The 19,726-nt window shown below is 38.0% G+C and overlaps 1 protein-coding gene across 2 annotated transcripts; it reads left to right on the top strand.

Annotated features, from left to right (window-relative positions):
* The first annotated feature begins 66 nt into the window (after positions 1-66).
* Positions 67-16,148, top strand: prtfdc1a (phosphoribosyl transferase domain containing 1a). Of its 2 annotated transcripts, XM_063912230.1 has the most exons (11): positions 67-177; positions 427-519; positions 1,406-1,512; positions 1,595-1,781; positions 3,579-3,643; positions 6,493-6,508; positions 7,048-7,130; positions 8,079-8,125; positions 12,511-12,587; positions 14,604-14,654; positions 14,835-16,148. In XM_063912230.1, the coding sequence occupies exons 2-10, from the start codon at positions 487-489 to the stop codon at positions 14,649-14,651; spliced, it is 663 nt and encodes a 220-aa protein (XP_063768300.1). In that variant the 5' UTR covers positions 67-177; positions 427-486; the 3' UTR covers positions 14,652-14,654; positions 14,835-16,148. The 2 variants fall into 2 exon arrangements, with proteins under 2 accessions (XP_063768300.1, XP_063768299.1); XM_063912229.1 differs by lacking the exon at positions 3,579-3,643 and having other exon boundaries at positions 6,491-6,508.
* Positions 16,149-19,726: the final 3,578 nt, after the last annotated feature.

Genomic DNA, 19,726 nt, shown 5'->3' with positions numbered 1-19,726 from the left:
CACATGCAGCTGATTATCCCTGTAATTCTCCACGACTGCAACAACGCTGTCCTTTTACGCAAATGACTTGAGCGTGAGCCCACAGTCCATGTGACTGGCCAGAAGGTCTCCTGATATTTTTTGACTTTCTTTGTTTTTGTGAATTGTCGCTGGAAGGAAAGGGAGGCAACAACAACTGTAAGTAAGTCTTTGGAAATAACAGTGTCTTTTTTATTATTGTTGCTTAGTAGTTAAATGTAGCTCACAGTCACAGACAGAAAGTAACTTCAGGTACAAATTAAAAACTTGTGATGTCTGATTTACAGGAGATATTTCTATAGTCTGAGCTTTCATGTACCATCACATTTCAAACTAAGCAAATAAGGAAAGTATTTCATTATTTGGTCGGGTGTATGAAAGAAACTTTTCTGTGTATGTCCCCTGAAGGTCACTGCTGCTTGTATCCTAAATTTGTGCTTCAGTGAAGACTGTTTTCATCTGTTATACATGGACAACGCAGGGATGAAAAAAGGAATTGTGGTATGAACGACACAAATATCACACATTCAAAAGTTTTAATTCACTCATTTTAGTCTAATTTGATCAACAGATAGAATATTATTATGTGTATTATTAGCTGAGCTATAAGAGCTGCTGTTAGAAAATAAAATGTTTACTTTTTCTCTGATTTAATTCCTTAAGTCATTTTTTTTATTCGTTTAAAGCAGCTTTTGAATTGAAGTGCTTTGTTTTTTTTAGCTTTTGAGGTTATTTTTATATTTAAATTATAAATGTTGTGTAAATAGCTACTTGTCTTTAGCATTTTTAATGCTAAATAGTTTCTTTAGAATACTTCTTTTTATTATCTTTCTATTTTTGACCTATTTTTACAACTTGTTTTCTTAGATTGTTTATGTTCGCACCACCAGACACCAAATCAAATTCCTTGTATGTGTAAATACCTGGCAATAATTGATTCTGATTCTGAGTCTGAATAACCTTCACAGCTTTTATTCATTCTGAACCCAGAAGAAAACTATTGGGCTTATGTCTGTCATTTCATCAAAAATAGATCATTTTTTAAAGCTTTAAGCAAATAGATGCTAACATCACATCATTAAATAAACATCATATATATATATAAAATCTTCTTTATTTAAGTGTAAAATAATCCTCTATTGTAGCTTCTTTTGCTACGTGTTTCATTAGCCACTGCTAAGTTTTTATTTCCCAGGTTTAGAATTCCTCGAAACATCGTACAGCCAAATATATACAATAAAGTATACATTAAAATAGCTATAGCCATCAAAACTATACTTCTTTAGACAATGGAAATCCAAAACGCTATTTTTAGTGTTTTTTTCCAGTTTCTAAAATATCTTTAAAAGTTTTACTCCCATGCCTAACAGTGTTTCTTCTGCCCCAGCTGAAAGATGACTGGCCAGGATATAGTCTGGACCTGTTCACTTACCCTGAACATTACCATGAAGACATAGAGAGTGTATACATTCCACATGGTATAATCATGAACAGGTAAAAAATACACCAAAAAACACATGTAAAGTTATTTGTACAAGTCTTAATTTGTAATTTTTTACTGCAATTTCTCCTGCAGGGTGGAGCGTCTGGCAGGCTACATCATGGATGACTTCGCTGACAACAACAACATCATGGTGCTGTGCGTCCTGAAGGGAGGCTACAAGTTCTGTGCCGACCTGGTGGAGTTCATCAAGGTGCTTGGCCGCAACTCCAACAAGTACCTGGAGACTCGGGTGGAGTTCATCCGTCTGAAAAGCTACCTGGTAGGTGCATGGCATAATGTACACATAAACAGTACACACATATTAACATACATACTCGGGTACTATTTTGCAAGTCACTTCTCGTCTACCTGTAAAAAATGCCCCTAAAAATAACTTTTTAAAAAAAGGATTTCAACGTTTTCTTTCTGTAATTATATGTATCCCATCAAGAGAATATTAATTGAGATAAATAACATTTTTGTTTTTATTATTTGTTCAGTGAAAAGTGACCAAACAAGCATTTAAGGGCATCACAATTGCCTCTGGTAAATTATAATGATTTTTCTTTCTATCATTTTTTGACATGTTATCGACACAATGAAAAAAACAAAACAATGAATGACAGTTCATCAATACTCAAATTACCCTTAAAGTTACACTCCCTAGATTCATGCACCAAAGACACTTTTTAACACCGTATGTGTTACGGTGAGCTGCGTCTGACTTCTAGTTCAGCCACCAGGTGTCCCTGCTGCTCATGTTTAGTGGGGAAAGATGACATTCAGGCAGGACATCTCAAGGACAATTGATTATGGAGCCACTGCAGAGCTCTGGTCAGGCAAACACCATCCTAATTGTTGCTGTTTTGCTGCCAAGAGAAACAGCTTATGGCACTGTCCAACACCTGGAATGTAACTGAGGAACTCTGGGAATTACACAGTACTGTTTACAATGATTTCACTATGCATTTGTCACCACAGTAACTTATTTTTCTTGAGTGTATTTTGGCAGAGAGCACCTTAACTGATGTGATTTACATTTTTCTGCATGTGGTCACATTCCTGCACAGCGCAGGGGAGGGTTTACTATTTATGTCTCCAGAATTGGCTTTCACAAAGGTTTAAGTGATTTAATGCATTCTTGTCTGAATTAAAGATATCTTTTTTTCCCTTGCTGGGTCAGTTAAACCATGAGGTCAAACGATAAAGTCCGATGTTTGCTCAAAAAACTGTTTTTCTGCAGGGAGTTGACATTTTAACAGGACAATTATTCAGGTAGAAATCACAAGGCACCATTTTTTGTACCAAGATTAACAAATAAAAACACAAAAAATAGATAGAAAAAAGCAATAATACATAAAAGGACCATAGGTAGAAAAACGATACTACTCTATAAATAACAAAATATTTCTGTAAGCTAAAAAGCTTTTATGTCAATTAGCTAATAATTACATCAATCTAATGAATGAATACGTTTTCCCCTCTGAAGATGAATAAAGGTATTCTGAACAAATAAATGAAACATCAAGAAAAATGTAATAAAATAAAGACTAAATGAGGCAGCTCATTTAATATTAAAAAATCAACAGGGCAAAAACCAGCAGTTGTTATTAGAGGAAGGGTCTCACTAATGACGCTGTGAGTCCATCTCTGGTCATGATGGAGTCATGTGACCTGCCCCCGGGGCCGGGATTTTGTCCATGTCACTGCTCCTCTTATCTAAGTGATGCATCTGTGGACAGCAAATCTAACTTCAAAGCTGTCGTCCTTTAAAGCTTTCGCTGGGAAACAGAGAGTCTGGCTTTGTTTATGTAAAGAATAATATTTTATACTCACAGTCTTGTATAATGTTTCTCCCTGTGTGCATCCCTTGTCTCGCACTATGCTGCGGAAGGCGCTTTCTGGAGCCAAATGATTGAGTAACACTCAAGTTGAATGTCTCTGAGAAAACATACATTATACTATTTCTCAATCCGAGTTTTCATTGTAATATCTGGCGGCTAAATGAGGAATACATCTTGAATTTCCCCCTGTTATAATTCTGATCATGTTTCTGTTTCCATGTTTTCCTGGCCAGAATGACCAATCAACAGAGGAGCTGCAAATCATAGGAAGTGGAGATCTGTCATTCCTACGTGGAAGGTATGCATAAATAATTGTGCATACAGAAAATTGTGTTTTTCTCAGATTTTGAGATGTACCTTTTTAATTCGGACTATGTTAGCCTCAAGAGGGGGCTGTTAAACATTCAGAAGGCCTTCACAGGTCAACAAAAGAGAAATTACTCATTACTTTCCTGCTGAGAATACCACTTTCAGATAACATGAACAAAGAATAACACATTTTGTTCTAAATTATTAAGTGGCAGCCCCAAACTTGCCTCTTTGACCACAGGATCACTCCCCTGTACTTCAACTTCTGAGGCTTTCACTTCACAAGTGTACTCTTTGATCCCGCCACATGTGGGTCACTCAAAGCCGTTTTCCCCTGACCAGCCTAGCCATGAATCAGGAATTTGGAGAATATTAATGTTCCCACAAGGCACATTTACTGACTGTTCATCCCTGTTGAGCTGACAGAGTCAGAGGAATGATCCCTCCTCACTGCATTATTTTCTGACATGAGATCACAGCTCAGTGGATGCGTAAATATGCCCACACGTGTTTGCTTAAAAAAGACTGTTGAATTCCTTTAACTGAGATGCCTTGCGGTTTAAAAGGGCAATGGGAGTAAAAACAAAAGGCTGACAACCACCTTGCACAGAAAACATGAATCAAATGAAAATATCACAGTTAACCTCCCACAAAGTCTCGTGTATTAACAAAAAGCTACTCATGCATTGATCATATACTGTACAGTAATGTGTTGAGTCACAGCTTCAGGTGCACTATCTGGGTGGTGATACTGACATCATGCTTGACACTGGATACACTCATAGCATATCTTTATTTACACAGAGTAATAAAAACCCCAAATCTTTTTTTACATATATTTTATCGTAATCAGTATTTGAACTGTGACTCAGATTTGTCCTCAGCTTTGTTCCAGATGAAATATCGTTACAACTAATAGATTCATCAATGTGAATTTATTTTACGGTCCCCAGAGGATGAATACTATGGACTTTTGTTATCTCCTTTTCATTTAGACCATCATGAGTGTGTGCTATGTAGTGAAATGTCCCAACAACAATTCAATAGTCAGCCATTAAATGTTGGATCACACATTCTTGTTCAACTTTGGATGAATTGTGATGATTTTCTGTCGTGCAGCGCCATCATCAGGTCAAAATCTGGCATTCTTGGCCTGTCTGATAAACATCGTGATGTTAGTAATGTCATTTTGAGCATTTTAGTGTGCAATCACATCAACATTAACCCTATCATAGCTCTCTCTTCTAGCTGATTAACAATATATGGCATATTAAAGGTCCCCTATTATACTCTTTTTCAACAATATATTATAATCATATTAATAAGTCTTGGTTTAAATAGTACTTTTCATACAGGAGGTGCAGCTCAAAGTGATTCAAAAAGGACACACATCACACAATTAAAACAAACAAGACCTTTTTTGAACTCATGCAGCACAGAAACATAAAAAGGAGAGACACAAGGAGGTACAAGACAGGCTAATAAAAACAATGAAATAGATAATGATCCCTTTCAGAAATAATAAAGGAAGACAAATTGAATCGAAAAAGCAAAGTAAAAGACCTATAAAATAGATCAAATAAACATGTATACGTAATAAAATAACAACAATGTAAACTTAATGATAATTATAATAGAGGTTACAGATTAAAACACCAACTGAAAGGGAAAGATCACTAATAAAACTGTTAAATAATATACGGTAAGTTAAAACCTATAAAACCTTTAAAATATCAAACAACATCAAATTGTATACTCAAAAGTTAATGATGGATACTAAAAAATCCATTTAAAAAGAGGGCTGTTGCTTATAAAAAGCTAATTTAAAAATATGTGTCTTCATTACGCCCCTCTGCGAGATGATTGGTTTACACACTGGTGCTATGGGAGGAGAGTCAGGTGATAAGGGGGGCGGGACTTACCTTGGTTGGTAATTGGGAATGGTGGCACAATGCAAAAAAAACAACATTTTGACATCACTAACTGGCCAAAATCTGATTAGCTCATTTTCTGTCAGGTTTTTTACATTAATGGATCAGGGCAGAAGGAGAGGGAATCTTTTTTTCCTGAATCTTTCAGACTTTCAAAGGGGACACATATTTATGTATAAAAGACATGAAATTGTTACCTTAACCCGGGATAATGTAAATAAAAAAACATCACCGATATTTGCATTGGCCCTCTGCAGCTTGAAATACTTTGAGAGCGTTTCGGATAAACCTTTTTCCATAGTCATGATTGATCGACTAAACTACTAAAATCTCACACATGAACTATGGATCCCAGGAGAACTATAAATTACAAAACAATAGTTCTATATGCAGCAAAATGACTCCCAATGCACGATTCTTGTCCAGCTGACTGTGTAGTATTTTCATTCTCCAGCATGCAGCAGTCATGTTTGAGTTTTTTTGTTTTTTTTACACGTCCTCATCCACTTTCCCTGAGTGTTGTGTAACAGGGTTCAGGTGTAGACGGGAGAGAACATTGGCCAGGCGCCTGCATTCTCTCCGATCACTCTCCCCAAACCATAGATACTCTCCACTGGTCTCACAAAGAGCCCCATACACCAGCCAAGAGAACAAGGAGTCATTTGAAACCCTGCAGAAGGGAAAGTGAGCAACACCCGGACACTTAGAAGTGACTTTTGCTCACTGTAGACACAGATGTTCATTACTTGGGAGGAGAGAATAAGCTGTTGAGTGGGCAACATTGTTACTATAGATACCATCTGTAAGAAAGTTTCACACAAACACACTAGCCTTTATTCTCACTGTGCTCGGTTAAAATCCAAAGGTTACTAATGTTTTTTTCCCTTTTCTTTACATGTACCAAGAGTGTGCTCATTGTGGAGGTGAGTGTTCCATCTGCTCTGACTTGCAAAGTAGTTTCTTTGTTTTAACTAAATTAATTCTATCAAGCATGTCCTTCAAATTTGCACCTTGCTAATGTTTTGTTTGCACTTCTTCTGGGTGTCGTGTTGATCGAGAGGCCATTGTGCTCGTAAGAGCCTCTTTTGTTTTTGGGGTACAAAAGTATTCTCTCTTTGAAATCATGTTTCATTTGTAAAGGGGCTCACGGCAAAACACATACGCTGGGGATCAAAGTGGTTGTTAACTCCAATGAAACAGTTCAGAATGGGAGGCATCTTAAAATCACGTCACTGAATACTCTGCTTATGGAAAAGTGATAATGTGTCAAACATGCACTCCATGCACTTGTCATTACTTTTTTAGTATGGTAATCAATCTTGTAAAAACTTAAAGTTGGAAAATGTTTTTCATTTGCATATTTGGTCAGTTTTCTCCTCTTTCAAAACATTCTCCACTCAAAAGCCCCTCCTCCTTCCCTCTTCATCTCTCCCCGCGCCCTTTATCTCTTCCCTCCCCTCAGGCCATAGTTGACACAGGAAAGACCATGAAGGCACTTCTGAAGCATGTGGAGACCTTTGAACCAAAGATGGTCAAGGTCGCCGGGTGAGACAGTTTTTAAGTCATCTGTGTTCTCCCCACCAAGGGAAGTACAGAGTGTGTGACGACACAACAAGAAGATATCACTCGTCCAAGGCCCCTATCTCCTGTCTGTGGGCTGTTCCTATGCACAACAACTAGATAAACATCTTTCCTGGCACAAGTTTATCTCCTCGACTGTTTGTTTAACACTTTTTAAGTGTAAGCATGTTGCATACACATACAGCTCTGGAAAAAATTGAGACCACTCCACATTTTTTATTAAATCTCAATCTTTAGATGTTGTTAGTAGTTTATTGAATACAGTTAAACAAAATAATGATAATAATTTAACTCAAAGACCTATAAATAGTAAAACCGGAGAAAATGATAATGCTGAGGTAGTCTCTTAATTGTTTTAATTAAATGAACAGCAAGAAAATGTATAACACATTTAAAATACTAGATAAGTTCCGGGAAGAAATACTTCCTTGTTAAAATACTATTGCTTGCATTCATTTCTGAATATAATAGAGTAAAATCCAATTTAGCTTCAAAACATACTTACTGTGCGTAAAGCAGAAAGTACTCATTATGCAAAATGGGCAATTTCCAAATATGAACTTTTTATTATAATTATTAATGAATGAATATGCCTTCAGTGCTGCACTTGGTAAAGATGAGGTCTATTTGATGTTCTATTTACTGCTGGGTAGCTTATCCTATACAAATAAGTCATGATTCATTTGTTGACGTCTAATTTATATTTTTAGTTCAATCTAAAAAGTATCTAGTAACTGACGCCAACAAATGGCACTTGACTTACATGCGAAATGTAATGAAGTATAATATAAAGCAGCAAGTGAAGTACCTCAAAGTTGTACTTTAGGACATACATGTCTTTTGTTCTGATTAGTTACAGTAGAAGTGCATTGTAGAGTTTTGGAAATAAAGTTTATATTTCTTGTGTTTCAGTCTGTTGGTGAAGAGGGTTCCTAACATGGCTGAAAGTCTGACGGACTGTAAGTACCTCTAGTCGCAGTGTCTGATATGTATTCCATTTGCAGGGAATCAGTTGCAAGTTTTTTTTCCAGTTTTTCTATAAGTTGTCGCTTTGCAAATGTTACTTTGGAAAGAAACAAGTAGTACTGTGTTTATTATCAAAACAGTTGATACTCCAGTAAATTCTGAAATGCATCACTGAAACAAAAAGATGAATTCAAACCGCAGAAAGTAGGTTCATCTGCAAGGTGTCTCACGAAGAATCCACTAGGTGATTAGATGCAAAACAAACAATTTAACTACATTGAAAAAAATATACATTTCTGGGGTGATCTGCCCGGTAGCCTAAAAGGATAATGGTTTGTATGAGTGTGCACTGTTTTATCCACAGTGGATTGTTGGCATGCCCCAAGTTTAAAGCCATTATCAATACCCTCACAAAAGCCACTATACCTTGCAGGACACAGGGATTAGTGACCTACCGCTGCCTCAATTAGTTATCTTTTTGTGTTATGATGTGAGTTTTGAAAATCCAAACCTACTAAAGTCACACAATGATACTTTGGAAAGAGCACAGTTGGATACTGGCTTCAGTTGCCTGTCAGAAAGGGCTGACCTCAAGCTAAAGTTGTCCTTATATTCTAAATATAGTGCCCACCTTAAAGGTCTCCTGTTATGCTATATTTGAACAATATATCGTAGGGCAATATCTATACAAAACTTGTCTGTGAAGTGTTTTGCTCAAAATACAAAACAGATCCCCCATTGTAGCATGCCGCATCCCCCTCTATTTCAGCCCTGTTCCTGAAGTGCTGATTCTGTGACTGTCCCTTTAAATTTGAGCTGAGCTGAAGATGGCCACGGTCATGCTAAACCCAATATTATGTTCCAAACCACATCAAGCATTATTTCTGAAACACTTCTCAGTGTTTCCACTAGAACAGTGACATTATCACTGATGGGCAAGTTACTTCCAAAATATAATACAGTACACATTACTTGTTACTGTCTTTTTAAAGTAATAAGTTACATTATATTATTACTGTCTCTGAACTGTAATGCGTTACACTACTTTTGCGTTACTTTGAGTTACTTTCACCAAAATAACTGCAAAAGTGAGGCTTTAAATCAGTGGTACTCAACCTTGTCCTAATCAGGAGCCACATTGACGAAAAAATATTTTTGCAAGAGCCACAATCCAAAAACGCTCCTTTCCTCCCTGAAACCATTATGCATTTGAGAATATGGATAATAGTAATATGTTACTAAGGAATGAAAAGCATAATGTACAGTGCAATAACTGATTTATTATTTTCACTGCAACCACAAAACACACATTGCTGATCATCACTGCTCATAACAACAGATAACAGACAGCATGTTTACTGATCATCACGGACACTTCGTTCAAGTACATCCAGTTTGTCAGAGAATACTCTGACAGCTGTGTAGAGCTCATACACGGTCTTGTTTCTTCCCTGCATCTTGAGATTAAGTTCGTCCAAGTGCTGCGTAATGTCACACAGGAACGCAACAGACAGCACCCACTCTTCATCATCCAAAAAGGAAAATCGGGAAGTCTCCCCTTCGCCGACAATGAAGGATTTCAGGGGTTCAAGCAGGTCCATGAAATGTGCAAGCATACGTCCTTTAGACAGCCATCTGATCTCGGTGTGTAACACCAAATCTCCATAGTGAGTGTTAAACTCCTCACACAGCAGTTTAAAATGTAGGTGGTTTCTTGCACGGGCCCTGATATAATTAACCACTTCGATTACATTTGCCATCACTTCATTCAGACATTTGAACTTAGCAAACAAGGCTTGTTGATGCACAATACAATGGTATGAGAAAATACCCTCAGCAGCAACCCCGCCGTTTTTCAGCGTTTCTTTCAGCAAAGCCACGGCTCCGTTCCTCTTACCAAGCATCGCCGGTGCGCCATCTGTTGTGAATGCTGTGATTTTTTCTGGTCCAATGTTCAACTTTTCTAATGTTTCCAGCACAGCGTTTTTTATTTCAATGCCCGTTGTTCCATTTTCCAGTGAAACCATGTCAAGCAGTTCTTCTGTAATGTCAAACTTACTGTTGATGGCTCGGATAAAGATGAGTAATTGTGGCGTGTCATTGATATCCAAGCTTTCGTCCATTGCAAGGCTGACAAACTCAGCGGATGACAGTTTGTCCTTAAGAGTATGTGCAATGTTCTCTGAAATGTTTGATGCCCTCCTAGCTACAGTAGAATCCGACAGTTGAATTTTTTTTGCCTCTCGTTCCAGGTCTTTTTTCTCAGGAAACAACGTTGAACAAGCCAGCAGTATGCAATCCTTCACCATTTCTCCATCAGTATATGGCTTCATCTGTTTCATCAGTTCATGTGTGATTTTGTAGGATGCCTCTGTCGCTCTTTCACTCGTATTAGTGTGGAATAAGTTTTTTTGAGCAGTTCGGTTCTGTTTGAGTCTCGCCAGCTTTTCCGCCCTCAGCTCTCCACCTTTCGGAAAGTCGGTACTGAACTTCGGGTGTTTTGTGTCGTGATGGCGCTGCAAATTGGACCTTTTAAATTGTGAAATGACGTTGTCACAAAGCAGGCAGATGCATTTTCCCGAACCGGTGGAGACGAAGAAAAACTCGAGTTCCCAGTCCTCTTTAAATGTTCGATATTCCTCTTCATATTTTCTTTTCCTATATTCCTTTGCCATTTTTGCGTAGTGCTGTAAGCTAGTTTTCCCAGTGTGACGGAGCATTTATCTCGCGCACCTGCAATCAGAGCGGGAAACCTGAAATCATTTGTGATTGGTCTTTCAGAGGGAGGGGGGAGGGGCGGCTTAATACACGTGACATGTGAGTGATAATGAAATGTTGATGAATTCTGCTGACAATGTTTTTGTTTTTCGTTTTTTAAAGATTTTTTGAGATTTTTATTTTTTTTAAGTGGGACTTAAAAGAGCCGCAACTAGTCTTAAAGGAGCCGCATGCGGCTCGCGAGCCGCGGGTTGAGTATCGCTGCTTTAAATGCTAAAATGTAGTTTATTGCAGCTCATTAATTAAAGCTATCTATCTGGCAGTACTACATGCTGAGAATTAGGAAAAGAGCTAGAAATTAAACTCATGCTCCGTTTAAGTGGGCTGAATAATATTTGATACCGGTAACATTACGTAGCTGTTTGTTATTATGAACATGTTAGTGGAGCCTCGGCACGGCTCTGTAACCTGCTGTATATGAACAGCTATGACAGCGTTAGCTCACCTTGTCATTGGTGTGTTAACGGGGATTTTGCTGACAAGCTTTCTAAAAGCGACGATTCCACATAGGACAGAGGCTGCATTCCTTCAACACTCTGCTACGAGTCTCTTAACTTCTCTGGGTTCAAGCAGCAGACCCAGAGAAAGTTACCTTCTGTTGCTTCGGCCTGCGCGCACTCCTGTCTGCATTGTGAACCTGCAGCTCTGCATTGTGAGCCTGCAGCTCTGCATTGTGAACCTGCAGCTCTCCATAGCGAATCTGTTTTTCTGCAGCTGTCTTAACCGATAGTAAACAGGCTTACTGAGTAACTATTCTACCTGCACAATTATTTCTCTGGTATCAGAATGTATTGCAATGTTTGTGATTCTTAGAAACAAAACACCACATCATTTCGGGTTAAAATGTGTTGTAACTGCGTTACTGAGAATTGTAACAGGTACTATATTACCCACATTTCTGAAGTAATGCGTTATATTACTGCGTTACAGCAAAAAGTAATACATTACTGTAACTCCGTTACTTTTGTAACGCGTTACGTTACACCCAACACTGTGTATTATATATACAACAACTCTCAATCCCTCCTGCAGACATCCTGCTGAGCACACAGACACGCAGAGGTGCTGCGGAGGGGATTCAGCTCGCGACTGTATATGGGGGACGATAGGTTGGGACGTGTCACGTGGGCGTGATGTTGCCAGGAGTTCAATGTAAAGCCAGCCCACATTTCAGTTATGACGTCATAACAGAAGCAAATCAGCTCGTTTGTACTCCCCGTTTTTAGAGATGTGGGTAAGGAAGAAAAGAGAGAGGGTTTTATTTTCTGACAATTTGTGAGTCTGCTTACACACCGGGGACATATTTATGTGTAAAAGACAGCAAAAAGTGCATTTTGCATAATAGGGGACCTTTAACTGATATGATTTTTTTTGTGGGACTTTTTTAGGTATAATATGTATTTTGCTGCTGCCACTTCAACACATCCAAATGAGCCCCTTTTAATGATTAAGAAACATTGTAGAATATAACAGCAATGTCCCTGATTTGATTCCAGCTGAGGACATTTGATTCAAATCTTGTGAAATGATGTCGTTAAGAAAAGACTAACCCATTTCAGAATTTACACACACCATCTCATGTCCGTGTTTGCCTCTACAGATGTTGGCTTTGAGATCCCAAACCACTTTGTTGTGGGCTATGCTTTGGACTACAATGAATACTTCCGTGACCTGAATGTAAGTTCACTGCAGCACACAGCACATGACCTTTTGAAGAGCTCAGAGAAAGAGATGAAAGAGACAGTGTGGTGGTAGGGGGGCGCTAAACATAGTAACTGAAAGAGATGCACACCTCTTCCTGAAACCTAAACTCATTCAAACAGGTATCCTCTCTGCCGGAGGCGACTACATTAAGGCAAAGAAGATCAAATCAGTAATAGTAGGGTGGTAATCGGGTCAAAATATTACTATAGATAAATGTTATAGAGATTTCAAGAAGCATATAAACAAACAATAGATGTCTTTTATGAACATTTATCCATGTTGGAAGTTGATTCAGATGCTTTAGGAGTTAGATAAGATACAAAGAGCGAAATGAACAGGGAGTTTCATCCATAATACAAAATAAAGATTAGTATTATTATTTTTTATTCATTCCCTGGCGGTGTAGACAGTTTGATGTGGCCCTCTGCCTTGTACCTGACAGAAACTGCTTTGAGGAATGGCACAGCTAACCTTCTTGACATAACAACACTTTTAGTTTTTGGGGTAAATTTATAAAAACATATTGACTTTTGTGCTTTGAGATACTGTGTTTTTCCCCCATGGTCAACAAGACTTGAAATAACTATTTTACTGAGATTCTTGTAAACTACTTTTCACTGTGGGTTTTGAACGCATTTCTGAATGATATGTTCTTCTTTTGTATCTATGGTCTCATAACTATTTGTACATTCTGCTGTGATATCCCTGTAGCCTTCATATTCATATTTTATAAGCATCTATACAAAAAAAGCCCAGGGGAGCCACACATGGGAAAAAGGACTTTGACCTCAGAGGGTTAAACAAGTATTATGGATAAAAGTGTAAAAAGATTTTAAAAAAGATTTCTTTTAAACCGCGGGGGATGAGATATCACAGATTGAGCTATTAGTTCATTTCAATCTGAAACATTATGTTGTTTATAACTCAACAATTATTAAGACAGATCAAAGAATGGAAAAACATATACATTATATGACTATATATCTGCAAAACATGCCATTCTCAGCAGCCTCAGCTATATTTTTGGTTGAATAATGACCAAATATGCCTTCTTACACACTAAATGAAATGCTGAACTTCAGCATTTACATTTTCTTTTATTGCAAGTATTTTGCCATTCTGATGTTAGGATTTGGTTTAAATTATAGGCATCATGATAACCTGATAATAAGTCAAACAACTGGCAGTACTGTAGACAAACTCCCCCTTTTTCCTTTCATATTTTAACATGTATTCCCCTGTTATGAAATCAAACTCGATTTTTGGCAGTTTTTTATTCTCTTTTCTGAATACCTCACTGTTGCTTTAAAGAAAGCTTACTCATCTACAGGCTTTAAGTGCAACTCAGCTCTACTGTACTGTTTTCTTTATTGCACCCTGACAGCTTCTTTCAAGCCAGATTTCTCAGTCAGAAATTAGTAAATGCAAACTCGTGTGAACTTTGTCATTTTTATATTTGTAAAGACGTGGCCTCAACATTACCTCTGACTCAAGTAAAACACTAAGCCCACACTGACTCCCAAAGCTTTGTGTGTGAGTGTGTATTCACATGGGTGTGTGTCCTAGAAGGACTGTATGTACTGTACGGTTGTGTGTTTGCTTGTTTGAGGGGGTTGGTATTCATTCCAAGAGTTTGAAAGGGGGTGACCTGTGGAATGCTGAGGTTAGGATCTCATTATCAGAGTTAAAGCTTCCCCTCTTATCTGTCCTCATCCTACACAGAAATATGAGTTGAACCCCTGGGACCCCCTAACTTAGATTGATGAATGTGTCATATCTTTGTAGATTACCTACCTTGCTTTCAAATTATTGCGAGATCCATCTTATCATACAGTCTGTGGCGTTTTGAAGCTCTTCCTGGAATTTCCTATAGGTCAGGGTGATCTTAAACAAATATCTTGTCATCATCACATGCAACGTTTTGGGCAAGATTGAAACTTAAAATTGACACATGCTCATTCTTCTCTCTCCCACACATTTCCCTTTCAGCATCTCTGTGTCATCAGCAAGACTGGAAAGATGAAGTACAAGGTTTAAAAAGTAATTTTTTTTTAATATCAGCAGCACAGAACTGTTTGACTACCTTCTCCAGCAATGAGTAAAGGTTCATTTTAACTCCCGCTTTTGAATGATTTGCATTGTTTTGTTTAAATAGAAAAAATAAAAGTGTAATTTTGACCTCATCCTCTTCCTTTTTGTATTTTCCTGGGATGCACACAGGAACAAAGAAAAGAATAAATGGATGAATGAAAGAAAGAACTCCTGGCAACGCGGAGAGGACTGTTGGTGACAGATGGACTGAGCTTATGGACGCTGGCATCCCCGTGCCCAGATGACGCCCACTCTGACTCATGGAAACACACAGCGGGTGCAGCAGGCAGGAGGAACAGAGTCTCCTCACCACGCTGTATCTATTTGTTCCCGACTTAAATCCGGCCTTACTGGGAATCCCGACCAAATACATGTGAATTCAACTATTTGAATAGTAAAACAATGCCAGATGTAAATCAGTCATTACAATTGGCATCTAGACTTTGGGTAATGTTATAAATGACACCATCGCAATACAACCTCCATTATTTAATAAGAAAACAGTGTTTTGTTGCAGTTAAACCCTAAGCCCTTGATATAAAGGGAGAAAGTGCTCATCATTGAAACAAACATTTAGAAATAAACAAAAGAAACAAAGCTCATCGGCAAAACATGTATTTTTTCACTGTTTTACCTTGCTGGGAAACTCTAAAGTCTATGTTTTCAATGGGGAACTGAAGCAGTTATCTGTGCTCTCTTCATGTCCCGACCAAATGTTTCTAAATATGTTTTAAAAACTGCAGCACTGTGAACCACACACAAACACAGAGAGGTATTTTGTGTGTTTTGTAGCCATCGTCAATTGTGCATGTCGACAGACCGACCAAGACATACTTCACATCAGGCAGCGTGCAATCTGGGAGTGTTATCATGTGGCTACCCACTCTTGATTCTTAATCACTTGGAACTACAAACAGCAGTCACATCAGTCAGGAACGTGTGCGTGCACACGAGTATATTTCTAATATTGCTAAGATGTTTGTGGGTTATGATGTCAACTGAAAGATGGTGCGTAATTAAAGTTTTTCTTAACCCTGAACCTCAAAGCTCCATGTGCAGACCACCTAGGTTTGACATGACTAATGGCTAAGGTTACAAACATATCCAACATAATATCCTAGCTTTTATGTTGTATAAATATTAAAGTAAACCGAGCGTTTTTTACAAACTTGTTTATGAGTCAAATATAATGGTCCAGCTCCAGCTACAAGGCCTCTCTAATAAGTGAAATGACCTGATAAATGAGTTTCTATGTGGATAATATGAGCGTTTATAAGAGAACTGTTGATACATTTAGTTTATATTTAGTTACACTTAGTTTAGTTATTTTAGTTTATATTTAGTAATATTTGATGTATATTTAGTGTATATTTAGTAGTTTAGTTATATTGAGTGTATATTTCTCCTTCCTTCTTTGTATTGAACTGTTGCACCTCAATTTCCCTCGGGATAAATAAAGCTTCTTGAATCTTGAATCTTGAACTCAGATTCCATGTTGTGCTTTCAAACTGCTCTCAGGCTTCAGGTCTGGAGCTGTAAACAACACCTTCACTAATACACTTAGGATGCCTAAATTCAGTCATGTTTTATAAATTGTGGTTGACCCCTAAGGTGCAGAAGAGTGAGATAAGCAAGAGGAAAGAAACTCTACTTTTTGTCTGGGTGTTATCTGTGCAGCCTTGGCCACAAAGACCCCGATTGTACCTCCGCTGCACCCTTGTGTGTCCGTATCATAAAGCATCAGTACTTGGCAGCAGTGGTTAACTTATCCCAGCACTGATGCCCCCCACACTGCCCTGGGAACCCAGAGGCCATTGTTTTTCACCTTGATGTAAGGTTTGGTGAAAGCGGGCTGGGAACAAAAAGCAGAGCAGGTTTCACATGCTGCGGCTTTGTTGCGCTCCGTCAGGGGAACTGAGGATGGGTCCGACCACAGAAAGTAGGCTACAGGTAAACTGCACTCAGCACAAAAGGAACAAAACGGGAATTGTACATTTGAATGGCCACACATTCATGCATTTGACATATGAAGCCTGTGGTTAGAAACAGAGCAGTGGGGTTTTATTTCACATCACCAGCACAACAGCATGTTTACTTTCAAAAATGTGCTTTATTGTTCTGCCTTTAACCAAGTAGAACTTTTAAGGAAATACGCTAATTTGGCTACAGCCAGGGTGGTTACCTTAGCTTAGCATAAAGACAGGACAGTTAGCCTGGCACAACAACCTTCTGGTCTCTACACTTTGATTTTTTGTACAGATTGTAGTCAGCAAGTTCAATCCAACTCACTTTTTCTCAAATCCAGCAAATAATTCCATGCTCCTTTAAACAGGTTAAAAAGTCCTGCCAAACTGCGTGAGGCAGTGTGGTTTTGCTATTGACAGATTCAAGATTGCTGTATCCCCCTGCTTCTGTTATTTATGCAAGGCTAAGCTTAACCTCTCCTGGCTTCTTCTCATCCAACTGTTTTTGAAAAAAAAGAAAATAAGCCAACCGCAAACTATTGAATACAGTGAGATTTGATCTTTTCAGTGTCAATGCTATGTAGAACTCCTTGTGTGCTTCTGATGCATTTGAGTGAACACACCTTCATTTGGAACATTTGTCATGTAGCTAGCATTAGCTAAATGATGATATTCCCAGTTTTGCACGTAATATACTGCTTCCCTGACCCTTCTTGGTACATAAATAGAAAGAACATTCTCTCCAGCGTTCATTGTGTTCCAATTGTGGCCAGAGAGCTTGATAGATTGACTGCTGCTGGGTTTCATCCAGTCATCAAACTCAGTGCCAGATCCCCTTATACAGCATGAGTAGTAGTCCTCCTCCTATAACTCTCAACTCAACTAGGCCTATAAAGAATCCTACACTGTACACTGTCTTGCCTCTTGTTTTTTTTGTTTTTTTACATGAAATACTGTTGAAAATCTGTTTCATACAAGCATTCTGTGCTGCAGTCATTTCCACCTGTCATAATTCAAACAGTGCTGGGCTTTGAACTCTTCAAAGGCTTCATGTGATGCCTTAATCCAGCCAAACATTTTGCTGCAAAGAAAGGTTGTATTCTCTCTTCTGCTGAATGCTCTGGCTTTTTAAGTATACATTTGGTATAAAAGAATTATCTGTGAATATCCATACAAATGTTTCAACAAAATGTGATGATTATGTGAATCGAAATGAGTTAAATAAAGTTCAAAGCACGCTTAAGAAAGTATAACATATTGAAAATACAATATATAAGTAAGTACCAAAACAGCAACTTACAGTCATTCAGACTTCAGAACATCAGTGAGTTATCATTACAGCTCATTGATCGGAAATCCTATTTCCTCACTTTGCCATTCATAAAAACAACACTGCCCTGTAGGTTGTCTAAAGCTCTGCACAGAGGAGATTGTAGTAAGTGGGCCAACTGCCTTTCCGGGAAAGTAACACAGAAACAATCACTGCTGGCTTTTGAGATGGTAAACCCGTAAAACATTTTTAGAGTTTACTTGGGAATTTTCATACACACATTATCAAGAAAGGTACAGATGATGAGTTTTTTGTTTTGTTTTTTTTAGAAAACACACCATCCATATGTGATATTGCTGGGAAACATAAGTAACCACAATGTTTTGTTGTGCTGGAATCACACTTAATGTGAAATCAATCAAATCTCGCTGCAATAATTCGATTGTGAGTTCGATAAAACAAATTGTATTAAATGAAACATATTAACCATCACATAATGCAGAGTCCCACTTACTTCAGTTTGAGTTCTCCATTGTCTGGGTGAGGGTGCACCAGCTCTTTAGACAATAGCTTCTCTCTGAAACCAGGGAAACCTTGCCACAGTGTGGGTCAAAAGAGCCCTATTGTCCTATCTTCTATTGTGCTGCTGGAGTAGCCCGCAAACAGAACACTGTCAGCCTTTGTCTTCTCAGGATCAGCTGTGCAGCCCTTTTTTTCATGCTCTGAGGAGTCCCATGTGGCTGCCATGCCCTACATGTCACCATAATATAGTTAAGGACACTGCTGTTACAGTTGTTAATGGATGAGCAAACATGTTTCACCAGTTGAATGTTAGGAAATTGCAGAGTTCAGCATATGTGTGATGCCTAGGGGCATTTCCTCGCCTCTCACAATGATGTCCCTGTGATTTCTTTGCTCACTTTAAAGGTCTAACAGGCTTAATGACGGAACAAAGGGGGCTTGCTGATTATTGGAATGCACTGTGTGAAGAAAAATTGTGTCCTCAAGGATGCTTGATCATATTCCATCAGTGGTAGAAGAAAATGTCAGTTTTCAGGAATATTTGAGATCTTTTTTTCTTTCAAGTACATTTTTATTTTTAGTTAAAATGTTGTTACAAGTTATACACTTACATTCCAAATCCATGTTTAAGTTATGAAATACAGCACATTATAAAGTATTAAAATAAAGTACCTAACTTTTACAAACAGTGAAAGTATGCACATATTAGCAGAATAATTGAAATATAAAAAGTGTAAAAATATTCATCATGCAGATCAGTCCTTTTAAGAAGTCAATATTGTCATAAAAGTAAAAGTAATGAATTAATATCGTGTAGGCATCCAATTTAAATTTGATCAACCCATTTTGCAAAGTGTAAGGCTTTTTCATCTAGAACAAGGTTGAGTAATAATCACTATTTCATTATCATATGAAATGTTATAATAAAATGAAATAAAATCCTCATAATTTAGCTTGAGAAAAGTTCTGAGGGTAAATCCATTTCAGCTGAAGACCTTTCAACACTGAAAATAACCTAAAAGACAAAGTTCTTTCAAAGTGAATTGTAGCCTCTGACAAGAAAGGACCAAGGAACCTTAGAATGGACCAGCTTCCACTCTTTATTGAAGTTCTTATGTAACAACGCCTCCAATTGGCCCGCTTTAAAATTCCAAACGTAATCCGCTCATCTGATTGGATCACTCCCTGCGAGAGGGCAAGTGGAGGGGCGGTGCTTAAACGGAGTCGGGAGGTTTGTCAATCTATACAGATTGTCGCGCCGCCAA

The sequence above is a fragment of the Eleginops maclovinus genome, chromosome 21 (genome assembly GCF_036324505.1).
Source record: "Eleginops maclovinus isolate JMC-PN-2008 ecotype Puerto Natales chromosome 21, JC_Emac_rtc_rv5, whole genome shotgun sequence".
NCBI classification, from domain to species: Eukaryota; Metazoa; Chordata; class Actinopteri; order Perciformes; family Eleginopidae; genus Eleginops; species Eleginops maclovinus.
Note: the sequence above shows the minus strand (reverse complement) of the source record. Positions and strands in the feature narration are given on the sequence as shown.